The 21,911-nt window shown below is 34.3% G+C and overlaps 3 protein-coding genes across 5 annotated transcripts; 2 read left to right on the forward strand and 1 right to left on the reverse strand.

The window, feature by feature from the left end:
* Positions 1-469: 469 nt before the first annotated feature.
* LOC105176094 (myb-related protein 308) lies at positions 470-1,982 on the forward strand. The gene is made up of 3 exons (XM_011098796.3): positions 470-772; positions 888-1,017; positions 1,383-1,982. Exons 1-3 carry the CDS (start codon positions 640-642, stop codon positions 1,942-1,944), a joined length of 825 nt encoding a protein of 274 aa, XP_011097098.1. The 5' UTR covers positions 470-639; the 3' UTR covers positions 1,945-1,982.
* Positions 1,983-5,383: 3,401 nt separating this feature from the next.
* LOC148784552 (secreted RxLR effector protein 161-like) lies at positions 5,384-5,767 on the forward strand. The gene has a single exon (XM_088876881.1). The coding sequence runs from the start codon at positions 5,384-5,386 to the stop codon at positions 5,765-5,767; it is 384 nt and encodes a 127-aa protein (XP_088733007.1).
* Positions 5,768-7,962: 2,195 nt separating this feature from the next.
* LOC105176095 (uncharacterized) lies at positions 7,963-15,464 on the reverse strand. Of its 3 annotated transcripts, XM_088877021.1 has the most exons (4): positions 15,050-15,464; positions 13,299-13,370; positions 8,191-10,344; positions 7,963-8,102 (listed from the first exon to the last, which is right to left on the reverse strand). In XM_088877021.1, exons 1-3 carry the CDS (start codon positions 15,057-15,059, stop codon positions 8,210-8,212), a joined length of 2,217 nt encoding a protein of 738 aa, XP_088733147.1. In that variant the 5' UTR covers positions 15,060-15,464; the 3' UTR covers positions 7,963-8,102; positions 8,191-8,209. The 3 variants fall into 3 exon arrangements, with proteins under 3 accessions (XP_088733147.1, XP_011097099.1, XP_011097100.1); XM_011098797.3 differs by having other exon boundaries at positions 7,963-10,344; positions 15,050-15,463; XM_011098798.3 differs by having other exon boundaries at positions 7,963-10,341; positions 15,050-15,462.
* Positions 15,465-21,911: the final 6,447 nt, after the last annotated feature.

Raw genomic sequence — 21,911 nt, forward strand, 5'->3', positions numbered from 1 at the left:
TAGCCAAATAAATTGAATGATTTGTTATCGTAGATCCAAATATAAGTTAAAATTGAAAAATGGGTAAGAATTTGAAATATTTTGCACCGTTTTTCCAATCGAACTTAGAGAATCGTTATGATTAGATTTAAAATTTGTAACTTCAAATTTATCGATTCAAACGACATACGACAGAAAAAAGAAGAGGAGAGAGTTATAATATGTGAAGAAATAGGGGGGTAGAATGAAGAAGAGGAGGAAGTGAAGGGGTGGGAAAGGCAAGAAATTTATTTGCATGAAGCAGAGCATCAGATGCGGGTAGGAACGAAAAGGGCAAAACAATCGACAACAACATGAAAAGCCGAGCTACCTACCAAATCCCAGCACTAACTTAATTGCATTCCCAACCACTCATATTTCTTACCAACTTGGTCAAACGCCCCTCCCCCCACCCCACCCCACCCCACCACCATCCCCTCATTTAAATTCCCCTCGACTCCCACTTCTCCCAAACCCTTTTTCTCAGAAAACAGACGAACACACTTTTTGACCTGCCTTTACTCTCTTACTCCGAGTCTGTGTGTGTAAAAGTACACACACATATACACACCCTTTTGTGAGTTTGTGTGTGTGTTTGTGTGTCTCTGTCCGTCTCTCCACATGGGTCGATCTCCTTGCTGTGAGAAAGAGCACACAAACAAAGGGGCGTGGACAAAAGAAGAGGATGAGCGTCTTGTCAAGTATATCAAACAACATGGTGAGGGCTGCTGGAGGTCCCTTCCAAAAGCTGCAGGTGTTTTTCATACTTACCCTTTCTACTATTATCGTTTTCTTGGAGTACTTCAATTTTGTTTCTGCATGTTATGATTGCTCTTATAATCTTGATTTTTGGTGTGTTTCCGTCACAGGTTTGCTTAGATGCGGCAAAAGCTGCAGGCTGCGATGGATAAACTACCTCAGGCCTGATCTTAAGCGAGGAAACTTTACGGATGAAGAAGATGAAATCATCATCAATCTCCATAGTTTACTAGGAAACAAGTAATGATTCTCTCTCTCTCTCTCTCTCTCTCTCTCTCTCTCTCTAACACACACACAAGCATAACAAGGGTTTCAATTTCTTGCATTTTATTCTTCAAGTAAGACACAGAAAAGAGAGAAAAGAGAAGAAAAGAAAAGAAAAGAAAGCGTTTGCACTTTATTCTTAGTCTTGGATCATATCTACTCAAAACCTACTTTTCTTCTGCACAACAGAATCTTTTCTGTGTGGCCAAGATTCTTGTTACACCCAATTATTGAATTTTAATCTTTTTATTAAACCTATATTCTTGAAATTGATATGTTTCCAAGAGGAAAAGAAAAGATCATTAGTTAATTTTCTTGATTGTGCGTTGCCTGAATTTCAGATGGTCTCTGATTGCTGCGCGGCTGCCGGGTAGAACAGATAATGAGATCAAGAACTACTGGAACACTCATATCAAAAGAAAACTCCTAGGCCGTGGAATTGATCCCCAAACCCATAGACCAGTACCGAACTCATCCGTTTCCACAAGCAGTAACCAGCAGAATTCCGTAACCATAAGCCCATGTCCACCGAACACTCAAATTTTCGCCATGCAAACAGTCAGAGACGAGCCCGTGATGACAAACAACATCAGTTTTAAGGTAGCAGATTCCTCAGGCGAAGAGAATTCCAACAGCAGCAGTGTTTTGTCCGAAGAATTAACCCCAGAAATCAACTTGGAACTCTCCATAAGGCCGCCCCAATCCCATGGTCAGTCAAAGCTGGAAAAACAGGAGTTGAAGTATCAGATCTTTGGCCAATCAGTCCCACCAGTTGCCACCACATCTGCGTGTTTGTGTCATAGCATAAGGTTTGAAAAAGGCAGGAGTTCATGCAACTGTGTATCCATGACAAATGTGAAAGCTGACCATATGCAGAGATTTTATGGATCCTTAACTCTATAAAATAAGTTTCCATACTGGAAAACTGCCTTCAATTATTAGCTTGTGGCTTTTGCTTTGTGTATAATTTCAACATTCCTTTCTTCTTTTTTGCTCTTTTTCATTTAAGAAGATAAGAGGCAATGAAACCATCTACAAATAAGCCCAGAAAGAGAAGTTGATACCACGGTTAGTTTAAACTCGCCTCGTACGATTATTCTAGTAAATAGACACAAAGGTAAGGAGTGATTTATTAGTGAAGATATGTGTGTTTTTATGTTAGTAACATGTGAGTGAAGAAAATGAAAGTAACTAACTTCTAGTTTAGCACGATATAAGGACATGAACTATCGAAAACCCTTAATTTTGCCGGAATTGTCTACCTGGAAAAGGATGGGGGAGATTAAATCGGGGATTTTACAAGCCGGGCCAATCACTCAACATATCCTTCATACAGTGGCATTTTGTTAAAAACTGTAGTTTTAATTAATTAGTCCTACAAGAATGGGATATGGAATTTTTTTGGTCCTGTACTGATTTCTTTTTATAATTTAGTCACTTAAGTTTACAGTTTTCGCAATTTCACGTGGTCGTTATGATTTTCATACTGTTGATTCCTTTGGTTACAAGATTCTCACTCTCGGTCTCATTTACTTAACGGTCAAATAGCCTTTTTATTAAATATCGAATGAAAATATGTCATAAAACCTAAAAGTAATGATCCCCTAGCTCATGGGACTAAAAGTTAAAAGAACTTATATTACTGGACGAAACTGCTATTTTTCCTTTTTTGGAATAAACTAATGTGGCAAAATTGTTGATAATTAAATTGTAGGGTTTTGCCAAATTTGACATTGAATAGCAGGCCAATTTTATATTGCAAAATGAAAAAAAAAATTGAAGTTAAAAAGCGAAAAAAGAAAGATAAGCATTCTTCAAACAAAATACTGACAATCATTTTCTTTATTTTCCGATTACACTTATAAAGTGTGCGACTTTCAAACTCAAAGATTCGTGGATAGTGGCTTTATACCGGCTGATGTAGAGATTGTTGGAGTAAATCAGATTCATTAATGTGAAGTTTGTATATTTCTTTATTTATGTTGGTCAAAGTGTCTTTTAGAATTTCTTGTTGTCATTTAAAATTCTAGTATTATAAATAGGTGATGTATTGCAAAGCTTTGTATAACAAAAAATAAAAATAAAAAAATTATAAATTCCAACAAATTGGTACCAGAGCAGGGTTAAAAAGAAATGGCTAACAACCTTGTTTCTAAATTCAACGGTGAAAGGTACGACTATTGGAGAAATCTAATGAGGCTCTGTCTTGACTCTCAAGACTTATGGAGTGTTATTGTAGAAGGTGTTGGTGCATCAGACGACGAGTCCCAACTCACCGCCTTACAACGGGACCTTTTGAAGAACAAAAAATAAAAGGATAGAAAGGTTCTATTCCAAATTTACCAAGCATTGGAGATTCCAGTGTACGAGAGAATTTCGAAAGCATCATATGCTAAGGATGCGCGGAAAATATTGGAGACCATGTATTCTAGGCAAGATCAAGTAAACAAGGTTCGATTACAAACGTTGAGGGCAGAATTCGAAAAGCTTGAAATGAAAGACAATGAAAAAATTTCAGATTTTTTCAAACCGTGTTACTTCCATTGTAAATCAAATGGCAGCAAATGGAGAAGTCTTAGAGACTCAAAGGGTCATCGAGAAAATTTTGCAGAGTTTTTCGATTAAGTTTGATCACATTGTGGTTGCAATTGAAGAATCAAATTATTTTTTTTCAATGACTGTGGAAGGTCTGCAAGGAAGATTGGAGGCTCATGAGGCTAAAACTCTTTCAAATAAGTTCTCAAATAAATTCTTCTCATGACCAAGCTTTAAAATCTTAGTTCACCTACAACAGAGGTCGTGGTTCTTATTGTGGACGTGGCAGAGGTCGTAGTGGAAGCGGTGGTAGACAAGCTGGACATTCTCAAGCTAGAAGAAATGATGAATAAAAAAAGGAAAGAAGAGCTCCCTTCCAAAACTCTCAAAGAGGAAGAGGCCGGGGAATGTATAATGGTATGAAACCTTACTTCGAATGCAATTATTGCCACAAGCCGAGTCATAAAAAAATGATTGTTGGGATAAACATTCCGAAAAGAAACCAGTTGTTGGGGTTCATGCATGAAAACAAAGGTGAGTGTTCAGAAACATTGTTGATAGCCTCGGATGGAAATGTTGAAAATATTTGGTATTTAGATAGTGGTGCAAGCAAACGCATGACAGGAAACAGACTTTTTTGGATGTCTTGCATATTCTCACATTCCTGATGCATTAAGATCAAAGCTTGATGATAAATCCGAGAAGTGCATATTTATTGGATACAACCAAAGAACTAAATCTTACAAGCTTTACAATCCAAGAACAAAGAAAATTGTGATAAGTAGGGGTGTTTGCTTTGATGAAAATAATTGCTATGATTTTTCAGAATCTGTTGGAGTGCAAGAATGGAAAACTCTTACACTTGAAGACTCTTTGTAGCAGGATTCTGATACAGTTGTTGAAGATTCTAATATTTTTTTGAAAACTTGCAAAATTCTCCAGCTTCGCAGGAAAGAAGAACGATTGTTGCGGGAAATTTATGATACAACTGAAGAAGTAAGTATTGGAGATCAAGTATACTTTGCTTTCTTTGTTGGAGAGAATCATGTTACTTGTGAAGATACATCATCTGATGAAAAATAGGTTCATACTATGAAGGAAAAATTCAACTCAATAGAAAAGAATGAAACATGGGAGCTTATTGCATTGCCTTCTCATAAATCTGTCATTGGTGTAAAGTGGGTTTTCAAAACGAAAACCAATTTTGATGGCTCAATAAATAAACATAAAGCTCGATTGGTTGCACAAAGATATAAACAAAAGGAAGGAGAACATTTCAGTGAAGTGTTTAATCCTGTTTCAAGACTTGATATAGTTCGACTGGTGATTTCAATTGCTGCTCAAAATGGTTGAAAAATATTCCAAATGAATGTAAAATCGATATTCTTAAATGGTTTTCTTCAAGATGAAATTTATCTGAGCAACCTCTCGGGTTCATAAAAAAAGGTGTACAAGCTAAAAAAGGCATTATACGGGCTAAAGCAATCACCCCGTGCGTGGTATGATTGAATCAATGGTCATTTTCTGAAAAATGGCTTTGACAGGTGTCCATATGAGCACACTCTTTACATAAAAAATGGTTCCAGAGGAGATATTATGTTTGTGAGTTTATATGTTGATGATCTCGTTTTCGCAGGAAATAATATGAAGATGCTAACAGCTTTTTAAGAAATCTATGATGGATGAATTTGAGATGACTGATTTGGAATAGTTGCACCACTTTCTTGGTATAAATATTCAACAATCAAATAGAGGAATTTTCATTTCTCAAGAAAAATACGTTGCTGGATTGTTGAGAAAATTCAAAATGAAAAATGCAAATCCAGTTGCAACTCCATATGTTGTAAGTTTGAAGTTGTGCAAGAAGGGTGAAGGAAAGCCAGTTGATACAACAATGTTCCAAAGTCTTGTTGGGAACTTGATGTACCTCACAGCAACAAGACCCGATATTGCTGTAAGTTTGCTCAGCAGATTTATGGAGAAACCATATTCAAATTATTGGGAAGCTGCAAAAAGGATATTGCGATATATCAAAGGAATAGTGGATTATGGTATTTTCGACAAAACTCATGAACCGATAAAACTTGTTGGGTATACTGATAGTGACCTTGGTGGAAGTATTGATGATTCAAGGAGTACATCTGTTTATGTACTCCAAGAAACAGCCAATTGTGGCACTTTCCACCACTGAACCGGAGTACATCACAACTTCTTTAGCTGGATGTCAAACCTTGTGGTTAAGAGGAATCTTAGAGCAGCTGAATTTCAAACAAAAGAATCCTACAATTGTCTATTGTGACAATAGTTCAGCGATTTCAATTTCAAAAGATCCAGTTTTACATGGAAGAACCAAGCATATATGCTTGCGGTTTCATTTTCAAAGCGATGAACAGATTGCTGATATTTTTACAAAGCCTCTTGGTGGACCTATGTTCTCAAGGATGTTGCTGTATTGGGAGTTCAAAGCAAATTTGATTTAGGGGAGGCATCGTTTGAGTAAATCAGATTCTTTAATGTGAAGTTTGAATGTATTTTTCTTTATTTGTGTTGGTCAAAGTGTCTCTTAAATTTCTTGCTGTCCTTCAAAATTCTAGTACTATAAATAGGTAATGTATTGCTTAACTTTGTATAACAAAAAAAAAAAAAAAAAAGTTCTAAATTCCAACAGGGATTATTCTTATACCCAACCAGAGACCTTCATACTATGCTAAAAACCTCCCACGAATCCAGGATTGAAGGTCTTCAAAGCCACTTCTCTACTTAGAATAGACTTTGAATGCATAACGTATAAGTACATCAAGAGGTCTCTCGAGACCTCTGGACATTGAAAATAGAATTTTATAATAGTACAAGTAATTTTGATCATTTTGTATTTCTTTTTTCTTCAAAAAAAAAAATATAAAACACGACCAGCTGTATTTTGCGGACATGGGCATCTTCTCCAGACAATCACATTCTACAGTCAAATCAAGTGTTACACTATTCTATTTTTCAATATAGAATTTCAACGGACAAACAGAACCGAACACGCCTAGGTTGTGGTCACCTCCAAGGGCGTGTTTTCGTCCTAGTGTCGCTTCTAATATTCTTCTCAAAAATCATCATTTACGAACTTTTTAGCTATTTAAGTGGCAGACTTAGACATTTTTAAAGGAGAAAAATTATTTTAACCGAAACATATTCATTTTATTACATCATATATATATTTTGCTATAATAATCAGTTAACATGCAACATGACGTGTGCATTTCTGACCTCTCATTACACCCTCCACGCCGCAAACTCAACTACACGAGCTAACACCAAAAATATCTTTACATGTTTTGGTGGTTTCTGAAAATTCTGTATCATTCTTCAGATTTTTCACCTTAATAGACCAACACTTTTCCTTTAAAACAAAAAAGGTAAATTACAACAACATCCCTTAAAGTTTGTCGTACTTATAAATACTCTTTTATTATTTAAAAAATTAATAATACCTCCCTGATTTAACCGACCGTCTAACAATTAACCCAACCCGTTATATTTTCATTTATTTTTTTAGTGAAATTACCAAAATACTTTTATGAATTAAAATTATAATTTCATTTATTTTTTTTTTAAAAAAATTGTTATGGACTAATTTGATAATTTTTTCATAATTTTTAAAAAAATTTCATCGGTCCCGTTTGATTTTTTTTATAAATTTATAATTTTTTAAAAAAATTAAAAAATACAGTAAAGACAAAGTTGAGAATTTTATATCTCCATCCAAGAATGACATCATTTCATCAAAGATCAGGGGAGTTTTTATAATTTTTCGAACATCAAAGGATATCCGTAATTATACCAAACCTCAGGGGATGTCGTTGTAATTTATCCAAAAAAACGACTAATTTAACAATTTTATAATCTCAAGAGACTTAAGTGAGAAAATCATTCCTAAATTGCTAATTTACCAGCTTATATTCAGAGATGTGAACATCAAAAATATAAACTTAGACTAAAGTAATTTTAAACGCAAACTTAAGATACCAGTTATAATATTTACCCTAAATATATAGGTATTTTAACCAAATAATTTAAGTTATTTATTCATATAAAATTGTAAATATTTAAAAAACCATACGAGTATTATACTTTGCTACCGTTTATCTTTCATTTTCAAAATAATATTTTTTACAATACTAATAAAAATTAATTTATATTTTTATCATAAAAAATAACAAATATCACCTTTCATCTAAAAATTTTGTGTCAGTTCAAAAGGGACCTATAATAATTGAATAGGAGAAGTGAAAATAGAACTTGTTATATTTCTTTTTTATACTGTACTTTTATATTACCGGAAACAGTTTCCTGGCTGTGCTACCACATACTTTAGTTGCACAAAGAGCTTACTGAATCTAGTGAGAACTGCCACAAATGTTAATATTCGTATACACAAGCAAGTTCCCATTTCTTGAAGGTTGCCTCATCCTGGAATGAGTTGATATAGCAAGCTAAATAGAAATGTCAGAAACCATGATCAAAGCAATTGATTTGATCTGAATAAAGACAACAAAGAGATGAATCAATGAAGTGCAAGTATCAATCGTATCAGCTAGTTCAATCCTGAAAAACGGAAAGAATTACCGCGCTCTGGTTTGAAGCATCAGGAAGAATTTCCGCCTCCTGAAGTTCCTGGTGACTCGATAACGTCCTTCAGTCTTAGTCCCTCTTCAATCGTTTTCCGTCGCTCGCCAAACCCTTCGACAGCCCTGTTTAGTCTCTTTAACCAAATATCGTAATCGACAGCATACGGTGTCCCACATATGCTGTCTACATAATCGACAAATGCCTTCAAGAGAGGTGAAACCTCGCCTAGCTGTTGCTGGATGACACGCTTTGCCCAGCATCTCTGCCTCCACTTGAGTGCTGATTCGATTGAATCCTGCTGTTGCATGGATCCACCGCAAAGAAAATAGATAAGGTAAATGAGGCTCTCAACGTCTGATGACAGACAGAGCTTTCCATGCTGAAGTGCGTAGGCCGATGAGAACTGTAAATTTAGCACAGGGCTGTCTCTGTCCTCCAGAACTGCATGGCCCCATGAGACCAGAACAAAAATACTATTTGATGTTGGCCCTTGTTTGTCGCTGATGCGCATTATATTCTCCGGCCGAATATCACCGTGAAGGATATTTGCCATCTTTGCACTCCTCAAAGCTGCTAGGCAATCTCTGCAGCAACGGGTTGCCTCTTCAGCAGAAAATGGACCGTCATGGGCAATGATGGATGAAAGTGGTTCCCCCACTGGACAAGTGACCAGTATTGGTGTTCCACAACAAGGATGATCACAGCGCCCCTTTGGACTTTGCTTTTCGCAAGGACCAGAGTGCACAATTCTACCAGATGCTATTATTTCTGGCAGATGTTTACTTGAAATGCCCTGCTCCTTTAGTATGTTCAATACTTTAGTTTGTCTTTGCACTTGGTACCACAGGTTCATGTCTTCCCATGATGGCTCCAGAAGCGATGGGTGTGATCCAACATATAACGTCAACAATTCTGAATGACACTCCGCAGCAACAGCAATATACGAAGAACCATTCCCATCATCAAGGAACTCTTGTATTTGAAAACTTTTTAGGCCCTGGTTCTGATCTTCAAGTAATACTATTTCACCCTGAATAAAGTTCAAGCGCGGTCCTTTCCTGTGATTATTTTCATAATCTAGTTCAACAATTTCTCCGTCATAGTTGCTACCATGTTCATAAGGAACTAGAGAGTTTTCATTCTCCACCAGCCGAGTCTCCGTTCTGCGTTTTTGGAGGCGAAGACTATGGTTTGCTGCAAGCGAGGCCATTGACTTCCTCGGTGGGCCATTCCACTGCACAATGGAGTAAAACATTGCCAGAAGTATCTGCATGGTTCCCAAGTCCCCCCAGTTTACATTTCCAAGCTTGTTCCATATTCGGTCTATGGGGGAAATGCTGACTTCTGCATGGCTCGTGATCCATTCTGCCATGGACTGATACGGGTTATTTAAATCAACTTCGAGTCTGCCAAGATCACCACCAAGTTTAACGACACCTCCAAATTTAGAGTCGATAACAGATACAAAAACATAATCAGTGGTAACCCTATTGTATTTACTCAAACTCCTAGAGAACAGTATATGAATAGCATAGAAGAGAGCTTCACAAACAACCGAAGAGGAAAATCCAGATTCTTTTCCTTTGACAAGATTTCGCTTGAATAATACAAACTTGACCACATCGTCCCAACGAGCATGTAGATTGCCCTTATTTTTTGACATCAAAGCAGCACCACAGAGTCCACCAAGCCTTCCCCTAGATATTGCTTTCTCAACGGTATAAAACCTGGATCCAGGATAACGAGGGCAACCTACAAAATATGGCAATGGCTTATTCTTATGCCAAAATGCATGCCATAGTCCTTCTGCAGCAGTATGCAGAAAATCCTCCAGTGCTAGGAACTCATCTTCTTTAAGATTGTCGGAGGAATAAGGTGGGGACGGCATTCGTAGAAGCTGTTGAAATAGAACCCCCTCCAATGCAAAATCAAGGGTACGCAATTCATCAATTAAGAAGGGGGAGCTAAAATGCTGCTCCCCATTACTAGTTTTACCATATAAATTTTCCACTATCCAATCCTCAAGATACTCTGCAAATATATTAAGGTCAGTGATTTTCGTTGAATACTCCTTGAGGACTTTATACACCCTTTTTGAAGTTGGGATGAATTTGCTTGAAGTGCTGGAGATTGTACAAACAGAAGCTGCTGCTGTGATGGAATTTTTCACATTGTCATTATTTGATATATTAAGGAGAGGAAGAATCAGACGATGTAAAGTAGAGACAATCTATTCAATATTAGCAGCATTTACAAAGTTATATGATCCAAGTTTTGTTGGGCGACCAGCTCAATCTTAAAGTCGAAATCAATTTACGGTTAAATGCATCCATAGGGGTTGCCCATTACCCTTCAAACTATCAATTTGTGCAGACCACTCCAACTTTTGTAAATTCTTCACCTATGCCCTCAATTTGCCTAATATATATAAATATTTCGACCAGGTACGGTCATCTATAATTATGAACTATATGAATATTCTACATTTATGCAAGCAAGATAATCGAAAACTTTAATTTTCGTAATTGTTCCTCCCATCTTTGTTATGGTACACGTAGAAAATGTATAACATTGTAGCTCAATCTAGGAATGAATGAGAGATGGTGATGACATCAAATCCTTTTTGTTATTGCCCATATATATATGTCAAAACAGCATTACCTGTCTTATCTTATCAAATTCCAACCCCAAGCAACTCATAGTATTCACTAGGCATATACATACATACTTATGTATCATAACAATCAGAGTTACCACAAAACAAATTTTCATCATCCAACATACTATTAGTAGAAGAAAATAATTATAAAAAATAATTTATGACTATAAGATAACTCAAATTAACTAAATTGCCGGTATATCAAAAGCGCAGGATCATATTTTGGGTAAATATTCTACTTTTTCAATCAAATAAAGTTGGATGATGAAACACAAGATTTTAATAACTTAGGGGGTTAAAAGTATATATTTTAAGATTACAAGACACATAATCTCATGCATTTCAGAATCTCTAGCGGAAAATTCTGCCAGAATGAGAACTGGAGGCGTAGGAGAATACTTTACAACAGTCGAGTGTTGTCTACACAATTTGATAGTTTGAAGGGTATAGTACAATCCCCCATATAAGTTGGGAGAGTATCCAAATTTAACCCAAAGTATATGCAAAAAAGTTGTCAATCTCGACACATAATTTTGTTTCGTTTCTTTAAAGAAAAGGAATAGAGATTTCTTTCAATTTCTATCTGAGTGAAATATTTCACAGATTGTTTGGAAGATTATCATTTATTATGTACTCCCAGTAAACTATCAATCCATCCTTCAGATTTGGTGTTTGATCTTATACACTCTCTCCAAAATCACAAAACTGAGCAAAAGGATGGGGGGCAAGCATATGTATACTCAGCTTGCACCTATAATGTATAATACAAGATGAAACCAAAATCGGATAGCGGATTCAAACTGCAGATTTAGGGAAAATTCGATTTTCCTTCAATGTACATTCATAACACTAAGTACTAGTTTCAGAATACTTTTTAGATGTAACTAAGTATCTATAATATTATAAAATAAAACCTTTTACCGGACAACTTTTAAATACCTAAATTTACTCTTTAATTCATTTTTTCCTTCAAGAAAAATTTGATAAAAATAGTAATTTGAATGTTTTAAAATAATCTCACGATTACAATTCTTTTTTTCTCTGAACCCACTACTCCACGTTCCTATGTCACCTTACTTATGGGTTCTCACCTTACTTCTCCATGTTTTATTTTCTAACAAACTTCCATATTTTTAATAAACCCACAATTACAATTATTTTTTTTTTGCTCTCACCTCACTTCTTACCTAACTACCCGTTCTTTTCTAACGGATTTCTTTCTTTCTCATCCCCTCATACCACGATTGTTTCTTTTCATAAATTTTTTTTTTTCGCTTCATCTCATATCACAGTTCTTTATATGCTCGCAGGAATCGCGTGCAGCAACGACCAAAGATAAAAGGAAAACGAAATAAATGTAAAACTCAATACGCAGCTCCATAAATTTTATGTACGAACTATCTGTTTATATGTTCCTTTTATATCAAACAACCAATGCATTTTTCCTTCTTGTTTTCCTTGCACAAGTCCATATTCCAAGGAGGATGGTACATTTAAAGTGTAATCATATTAACGGATTCAGACAGATTTGGAGAATTAACCGCATATTTCTTTCTTTTCTCGTCAAGAAACATAAAAGCTTTATCTAGTTTCCAGTGTTTCAGACCATTCAAATATGAAGCTAATCCAAGATAAAACAATGACAACTTAGGACAAAGTTATATGAGGTCCGCAGAGGAAATCTTTTGCATGTTTACATTGATGGACTAGCCTGAATTGGATCCAGGCTAGTCCAATATTTACTCTTTTAGATCCAGCCCAGTATAATTGAGCAAGCATAGGCCCTGACATTGTTTGGACTATTGCTGGGATTGTCAATCCCACCTCTTGGGGTGCTGTTTGGCCAGTCTAGAAATTACAGACGCACCCCTAACTATGCCTGATAAGAAAGCTTGGAACAGTGGGTCACCAAGTTGGCTAAATAAAAAAATCTACGAGTAGATGGCAATTTAGGTATCTCACAATTTGAAATGATTCGATGAAGTCAATAATATATTAGATAATCACACTTTTTTATCCCATTTTTAATACATTCAAGTAAACAAGAACACATCTTATTAAAATAATCCCACCACGCATTTTAATCTCACTCAGTCGTATCATTCAATTATCTCATTCCCAAAAGTAAACAAGCCCCAAGTATTGTACTGATATTCTTCAGGTGGCACTGAATAGCAAGAATATTATTTCTTTACTACAATTTAAGTTGTTAATTGGTTGCTATGTTATAATCATTCTGATCTCAAAGAGATTTTAACTTAAAGCATATTGGATGTAAGAACTGGTTTTCATCTCATCATTCCTATGTTTTGAGCAGTAAATTTAGCTAGCCTTGATCACCAGACATTATTTCTTGAACTAAAACCAATATCAATAACGGCAACCAGTTCTCATTTTCTATGAGCAAAAACAAAGAACCGAAGTATCAGATATCCAAAGAACATACCAGATTCAGGCTTCCTAAAACTCCCATCGAAACTTGGCCCAGGGGATGAGTCAGACTCATTTTTTTGAATACCTGTTCATATGAAGTGGTAACTGTCACAAATCGGACCTCGAGGTTCCTCACAATACCATGCAAGAGCAAAAGTGACTGGTAAATGAAAGCAGGCTTAATAAATAAGGGACAATGACAAAATGAAAGAGCAGCATCATGTTCAAACTCCAAGAGAAAATATTAGGATGACCAGCATGAACTCCTTGAAAAGCGAGAATAGCAGAAATACTCATTATCTGAAAGAAGACCAAGATTTCTGCCATATATATTTAATAGCTCATAGTCATAGATGAGTTTAAGAAGTTCATCACTTGATAATCAAATATCAAATTCTCATGTTTAAGAGATGCTGAATTATTTGTCAGCAATGCACGGAAAGTGAAGCTTACGAGCAAATTAGGCAAGAATGCATCTTAAAATACCAGAATAACCACTTTCTAACTCAAAGAACTCAGAGCGCCACTGAGATTAATACCTTAACAAATTTGACTCAGTTCGAAAACCAAGACTGAGTGCAGCTACAACCATTGGACTAATAATGAGTGAAAGGTTTTGTTTCATGACATGCATTAGAATTCATACAATAATATGTTGCATCATTGAGACATAGTTCCTGACGTGTAATCAGTCGATTCCTGGCGCACCATAGATTTGTTCCATGTCTTTCTTACTTTGAATCTACAGCAACTGTACCCTTACCCTCTGGAAATAATTCTAACTCAAATGATGTAACATTTTGACAGGTGAACTTTTAGAAAATTTATGCTGGAGTGATAAGGATGCTATCATAAACTTCATACATTTAGGCAATGCATGAGAATTGAGCCCACTTCCATTTAATCAATTCTTTCTACCAAACTTTTGCAAAGTTTTTCTCTTTTTTTTCGTTAACTTAGAAACATCAAAGGGCCCAAGGTAGTTCAAGCAAATTAATTTTGCCCAAGTGTCAGAAGATAGAAATACATTTTCCTCATACAATTTACATCTGAACGGCTGACATCACATGTATCCTACTGTAGCTGTATTATTCTCAAAATTCTATCTAGATCTCCTGCTTCATTCACTCCTAGTCTGAAAAGAGCCAGGGGAAGAGGGAAAACAAAACAAACTGAAAATGTACACAGTTACTTCACTAGTTCCAAATAAATGAACATAGCCTATAGCAATTTATACATCAAGAGTCCAAGTCTAACAAAACCTTTTTAAGGTCTGACTCAAGTGATGTCAGATATTGACCTACTCCTATTACGAGCCCAATGTAGTAGCAAATCATCTATAACCAGAACGTGACTAGAAATCAAAACCACGGACAAGAAAACCCCATTCCTTCTTCATATTTCTCAGCCTCCATGCCAGTTTAAGGTGATATTCAAGACTAAGTCTACCAGTGAGAAGGTGAAAGTAAAACACTTATTCTCAACACTGACAACAAGTGAAGAATTTATGTTAACATTAATCACCTCCTCTTACAATTGCTCCTTATTTTCTTCTTCTTTCTTACTCTTTTCTTTTTCTTTTTTGTTTTCTTCAATGAGAGCCCATTTGACTACTCTGAAAAATCTATCTTCTTATGTGGAGAACTTGAAACCAACAATGAAAATAGAAAATAAAAAAGAAAAATACCCAACAAAGTAAACAAGCAAATGTAAGCACATCTCTCTGCGTGAGAGTGTATATGAGAATGCACATGAACAAGTCACCTAGTCTCATCTTGAAAGCCGCTCCAATGGCGATCTCAGACAAGACAACCCCAGCAAGAATTTCAAAGTGCAGCTTCCAAATCTCTGATGAATCTTGGCTGGGAATACCCTTGAAACTCAACTCCTCTCACATAATGCCAAGACATAATGTGGACCAAAATACAAGGCACAAGAATGTATGGAGTGGATTGCAAAGAGAGAGAGAGAGAGGGAGAAGGAGAGACAGTGTGTCAAAAAGCTACAAGCTTTGGTAATGGAAATGAGTGCAATGAAGTGATTCTGAAAGGGACGAAAACGAAATGAATTGAATAGTTGAGGGGGGGTTGAATGATGATGTTGATGGTGCCTCCCACAAGTTTCTATGGCATTATTTTAATGTATGTGGTGGTGGTTTTGCTTTTGTTTCCATGCTTCTTCTTCTTTGTCTGCTTTCTGTTCTCTCACTCTTAACCATTATTAATGTTAATGTTAATGCGACCACAGAACATTTTGGCAAACGAGAATTAAGAATTCTTGCATCATGCCAAATGCATTATGTACTTCACATAATTATAGCTCCACCCCTTCAACTTTTTACACTTCACAAGAATTTCTCTTGAGTTTCACAAAATGCATTATGCTTCAACTTTTCGTTCTTGAATTTCCATATAGTTATGTAAGTAGTAGTAATTTATGGCATATATAATACATGTGTAATTCTTTGATAATCTCTGAAATAAAATATTTATAATTTTTTATTATATAAGTAAAATATAAGTAAAATAATAAATTAATATTAGATTTATAAAGAAATTGTGAGGAAAAAAAAAGATATATCTATACTATACTATATAATAAGAAAAAGGCTCTCCATACTAATAAATGACACCACCGTACCAATCTTTTATAAAATTGAAAAAATGATTTTTAACTAATTTATTCAACTTTTCAAATTTTATCTATATCTATACTAATATAAAAAAAAAAATCTCTCCATATATACAAACAACAGTTAATGACACCAACACTCCAAAGAATTTAGGAGAACAAAGTAATATATTATTTTCATAGGATGAAAAAGGGAAAATTGGAGTGGGCTCAAGTGCAAATTGCTAAAGGATAAAGGGTGGAATTAGAATTTACATATGAAATTACATATGTACAGTTCACGGGCAAAAAAGACAGGGAATGGGGGGCATAGCTGGAATAAAAAATAATGTGGGGAACTGCACCCAACTGCCGGTTATAGCACCTCAACCTCTGCAGTTGGTCCCACTTAAAGTGATGCTGCCCATGTTCCCCCATACGTGGCTTCTTCCACGCGCTCAACTCTTTGTGTCCACTTTTTTTCTTAAAAAAAAAAAAAAAAAGAACAAAAAAATGATGAAAAAGAGAATACAAGTTTCTAAATTCCTATATTTTATTAAATTAATCTTATTAAAAGAATATTGTCCAAATGTAGATAATTAATGGAGGGGTAGAAATGATTTTACACCCCTCCCCCCAATTAAATGCTTGAAGTAGTATAAATAGCCCTCAAACATTGTAAAGAGGACCTTTTGTTGAATTGATGTCAAAGAATTTTTTAAGCTGGGACTTGAAATGTGTTCAAAATGTGTTAAGATTATTTGTCATCAATTTATTTTTTCGTTAAAATTTGGCGTTGTATGTGGGAATGTATGAGGTCTGTATCCGTTTCAAACTCCTTGATTGGGCGTTGATGATGTAAGCAAGCATCACACATTGATTGCATGTCAAGAGCTTGAGAGCGATTTATAAGCTTCAAGACCTACTCTCTCTAGCCAGACGTCTTTTCAAGATAAAACTGTGAGGTTCATATGAAGTTAGAGTGGACAATACATCACAACACGGCATCGATCGAGTCACAACGCATCAATACCATTGCTCTTCAAATTAATAATGTCAAATTTATTACTGGCATGGGATGGTATTATTATTTATTTATTTTTAAGTGAATAGGTCATAAATATTATAAGTTTCAACAATCAATAATTAAGTTATGTCAATTATCAATATTAAATATGTGTAATTAATCAACGACTGTTATTATAGTTCACCAATCATTACTGTTAAGATAGATTTATACCCAAATATTTCTGAGGTTCAAATCCATAACTTTTTTATCACGAACCTCAACTTCACCAACTAAATTAGGTAAGCAATTAACTGGTTGAATTATCATTACATCTTTCCTGTGTATGGCTTTAATTCAGACTAGTGATAGAAGCGTACTTAAACTAAATGCATAATAATTTTTAAAATTTATTAATTGAAAAATAAATAATCAATCAAAATTAATAAAATAAATTAACTTTTAAATGTGTACAGAAATAAGTTAATTAATTAAAAAATGATGGTTATTTATGGACAAAATATATATTTTAAGGACCATCATGATGGTTACTCTAGAGTTATCTTCATAATAAATAGTTTTTCGGGAAAAGGTAAATTTCATAGATGTGGATAAAGATATAATACAATAGTGCTCAAGTGCTAGCTTCTCTCTCGACAGGCCAAGGGATACACCATAATCTATAAAGCGCACTAGCTACTAACAGAACTCGGCAAGTTAATACTAAGAATACGTAATTTGACATCCTCAATAATGACACTAGCGACTATAGTCGGAGATCTCTCAATGTTCTCGAATCGTCTCAAGTTTCGCTCCCTCCAAATGTGGTAAACACAGGCATCAAGTAATGTACGGTAGGCCACATTAATGATGTGTTTTCCTCTCAATTTCCTAGTGGCCCATTTGATATCGGTGAGCCACTCTCTGTTAGGCCAAAGAAAACATACAACACGCTGAATAGTTGTTAAGCATCGACAACTATATTGGCAACGAAAAAATAAGTGTGAGTGTGTCTCCATGTTGTCCTGCCGACATAGGATACATCCCCCAAGGTGTGATAACCAATGTTTGTCTATCGTGGGCAACTTTTCTAAAATAGCAAGCCAAAGAATAAACATGTGACGCGAGATTTTGAGTGATCCCGAAAGTAATGAAGACCTGCCTACTTTCGGACCAGGAGGCTCGAACAGGTTATATAGGACTTGAGTCGTAGGGGATCAGGGAATTGAGGCCCTTAATAAATAGTTTAGATAAATAGTATAGATGTTTTCCAGACTCAGTACAAATCACCTAAAAAACAAAAACAAAAACAAAAACAAAAAAGTAAAGAAAGAAAGAGAAAAACTCTGATTTTAGAATTAAAAATACGGGATAATTACATACACTTCCTCATCTATTGTTTTTTACACAAATTATTATTATCTTTTAAAAAATTATAGAAACCACCCCTGCCAGCCTTTAAAACCCAAAAATACCCCTATTGACCCAATTAAATTTAAATTTAAATTTTTAATAATAGAAATGCCTCAAGGGTGTTTTTGTAATGATTAAAAGGTGGAAGGGTTGCAAAGTAATATTTATAAAAATAAATAATATGACCCCCTATATTTTTTTATTATTTATACCAACTTTTAATTTAAACTTAAATTATTTTACTAACCATTTTTATTGAATCTCTATATGAAGTTACATCTTTAATAATTGAAATATTAAATTATTCAATTAATATATTAATAAAAAAATAGTTACTAGGTTATAAATTCAAATTAAGAAATTATCATGTATAAATTATTTAAAATTTTTAAAATTAAAAGATTTATTTTCTATTTCTGTTTATAACTAAATTTTACTAAAATTAATAAATTATACATAAATGAATATATATTTATATTATAAACATGTAATAATTGACATATTTAATTATATATATTTATAGATTTATACATATATAATTTGATGGCGGATGAGACAGAGGAGGGCGAAGGATGGACACAAGTGGAGAGAGGCCGTAGGCTGCAATAGGGCTGTGGGGGCGAAGGCACAGGGGAGTTTAGGGTGGGTATGGTGGTAGGATTGAGAAAAGGGGATAATTTTAAAAAAAATAATTTAATAATTTAATAATTTAACAATTTAATAAATAAATAATTTATTTCACTAATTCTAATATGATATATGTGAACTCTATAAATTATTGTGAATTATTTTTTATTAATTTTAGTAAAATTTAATTATAAATAAAAATAGATGATATAAATAATTTTTTAATTTTAATAATTTTAAATAATTATAAAAGTCTAATAGTTTTTTAATTTAAACTCATAATTTAGTAATTAATTTTATTAATATATTAATTGAATAATTTAATTATTAAAAGGTGTAATTTTAAATAGAAATGTAATTAAAAAAGATAATACAATAATTTAAATTTGAATTAAAAACTTAATATAAATAATAAAAAATTTATGGAATCATAATGCTCATCCCCTTATACATTACTTTGATGCCCCTCTACCTTGTGGTAATTATATAAACACATCTGAGGGCATTTCTGTTTTTAAAAAATTATATTAAACATTGACTAGGTCAACAGGGCCATTTTGAAATTTTAAAGGTTGTCGGGATGGTTTTTATGATTTTTAAAAAGATAAGGGTGATTTGTGTAATAGGACAATAAATAAGGGGTGTAAATGTAGTTATCTCTGAAAATAATAATAAAATTAGTGAGTTTAGTGTAGATGAAGTATTAATAATTAACTCTGAAAGTTGTTATTTTGGTTTGTCGGTTGTTGGATGATTTTCTAAAGACAACATAATAATTGCAAAAAAATATATATAGTACTAATTTGTGGCAAATTTTATATGTTTTCAAGTTTGTAATATTATTTATAATAAAATATTTATTATCTAATAAATTATATATAAAATAATATTAATATTAGATTAATAAAAATGTATATATATAAAAAAGAAATAACTAGCAAAAGATACGAAATGAAAAGTTAGAAGAGTGTGTGGGGGGAAGTTAATAAATAAATTAATAAATTAAATTAAATATTCAAATTGACATACTAAAAAAATTGAAAAACTAATTCAATCCTCTTCAATATTTATTAAAAAACTTATACATAGATTAAAACATGCCAATTTAGAATCCAAAAAAAGATTTAAGTTGTTAACCTTTGATGTACGAAATTAAAATGCAATACTCCATAGATCGATCGATGAAGTAAAATTCTAAAAATGGATAGTACCACGATGAATTAGTCCAATTTAATCTCTTAGGTGAAGTCATAACCTAATTTGTGAAAATATTTAATTGAATTAAATTAATACATATTTAATTTAATTAGATAAAATCTTTAAAAAGAAATTAATTGATTGGATCCATTAATTAATCGATGGATTAGCGATGCACTAAGATTAGGGCCCAATCCCTAGTCAAGCCCATGTAACAAAAGGAGTTGTTTGCAAATTAATTAAGTTGAGGGAATGGTAGAATAATTTACAAGGTATAAAGGCCTTGTTTATTAAGAAGAACAGGACTCAGGCGTTCAGGACTGATTTTGGATAACTTTATGGACTTGACAAGTGAGTGACGGTCGTGTCCCTGTCGTTATGTCGATGAATGTTGAGTAAGTGTAGTACCTCACTCGAAAAACCTGCCCAACTAGTCTATGGGGTCGAGTGAGCAGTCTCCAACCTTGTTTCGCCAATAATGCTCTATTAAACGACTCTAACTGTCTGAAATCGAGTCCCCTATGTCCTCCAACTGACATAATTCTTTCCATGCTATCCAATAAATCCGTCAAGTCCTCGTAGAATGCCACCAGAAATTTTCCATCATTAATCTGAGCTCGTGCATGAAGGTCTTCGATATCTGAAAAACATGATGTAACATACATGGGAATTGACTGCAATACTGATATAATGAGCATGCATTACCAGCTTTTGAAAGAAGTTTGGAGTCCCACCCATCAATGCGACTCCACGTACGATCACTTAGCGATTGGAACAATTCTTTATGTAATTTTCCGACCACTCTGGGTAGTCCCAAATACTTATCATGTTTCACTACCAACTTGACACCAAGGATATCTGCCATTCGGTCCCGCTGGATTCCTTCCACGTTCGGGTTGATGACCATACTTGACTTGTCAAGATTAATTCATTGTCCCAAGGCTTGTCCATATAGTTTTAATATGCATCTCAACACCTGAACGACGTCCTCTTTGGGTTTCCCAAAAACTATCATGTCATCAGCGAAGAGCGGATGGGAGATCCAGGGTGTCGTTCTACTGACTGCAATTCCCTATATATCATTCCTTTGTTCAGCTTCCTACAATAACCAACTAAATACTTCAACCACAAATAAGAACAAGTAAGGTGATAGTGGTTTCCAATCAGCCAAAGGTGTCCCAATTATCTTCAAATCTTTTTAAAAATTGTGTCTTGAACCTTGCTTTTGCAGTCATATTCTCGCAGGATTAGGCGCGGGCACGCCTATCTCTTCTTTCTAATTTGTCCATATGTTGATTTTAGTTTCTTTTTTCCTTTTTTATTTTCACAATCCATTATAGGCTGATGCTGCAATACAACATTTAATTAGGAGCATTTTGCCCACAAAAGAATACATGTATAGAGAGAGAAATTCTCTCTCTCTCCCCACGATCAAAAGATCATAAACAATTCACCTTTTTCTTTACTATAACTTTATAATAGTTATTTCGTAATTGAATACGTATAGAGACGACCATCCCTCGTACGGAAGCCAAAAATTGTATATCGTATAGCAGCAAATTGAAGGGCCCTTGTTTTAGAGATGAAAGTTGTGCTTCAACTTGCAAGACTGAGGGTTTCTCTGGCGGGAAATGTCGAGGGCTTCGCCCCCGTTGCTTCTGCAGTACAAGTTGTTAGTTGATGCGTTTGCTAGTTTTGTATATATAATTCATGCTCGATTGGTTCAGAAGTAATGATGATACATAGGAATCTCCTTGAATGCTTAATTATACG

Source organism: Sesamum indicum, linkage group LG13, assembly GCF_026168435.1.
Source record: "Sesamum indicum cultivar Baizhima isolate 11 linkage group LG13, ASM2616843v1, whole genome shotgun sequence".
Classification (NCBI taxonomy): Eukaryota; Viridiplantae; Streptophyta; class Magnoliopsida; order Lamiales; family Pedaliaceae; genus Sesamum; species Sesamum indicum.

Bases quoted from the DNA above. Each gene is read 5' to 3' on its own strand.
- LOC105176094 (XM_011098796.3), top strand. From the start codon at position 640: ATGGGTCGATCTCCTTGCTGTGAGAAAGAGCACACAAACAAAGGGGCG. The intron at 773-887 runs GTGTTTTTCATA...TTTCCGTCACAG, and splicing joins GTCCCTTCCAAAAGCTGCAG to GTTTGCTTAGATGCGGCAAA. The intron at 1,018-1,382 runs GTAATGATTCTC...CCTGAATTTCAG, and splicing joins CATAGTTTACTAGGAAACAA to ATGGTCTCTGATTGCTGCGC.
- LOC148784552 (XM_088876881.1), top strand. From the start codon at position 5,384: ATGAAAAATGCAAATCCAGTTGCAACTCCATATGTTGTAAGTTTGAAG.
- LOC105176095 (XM_088877021.1), bottom strand. The intron at 10,345-13,298 runs GTATGTTCTTTG...ATTCCATCACAG, and splicing joins TTTTAGGAAGCCTGAATCTG to CAGCAGCTTCTGTTTGTACA.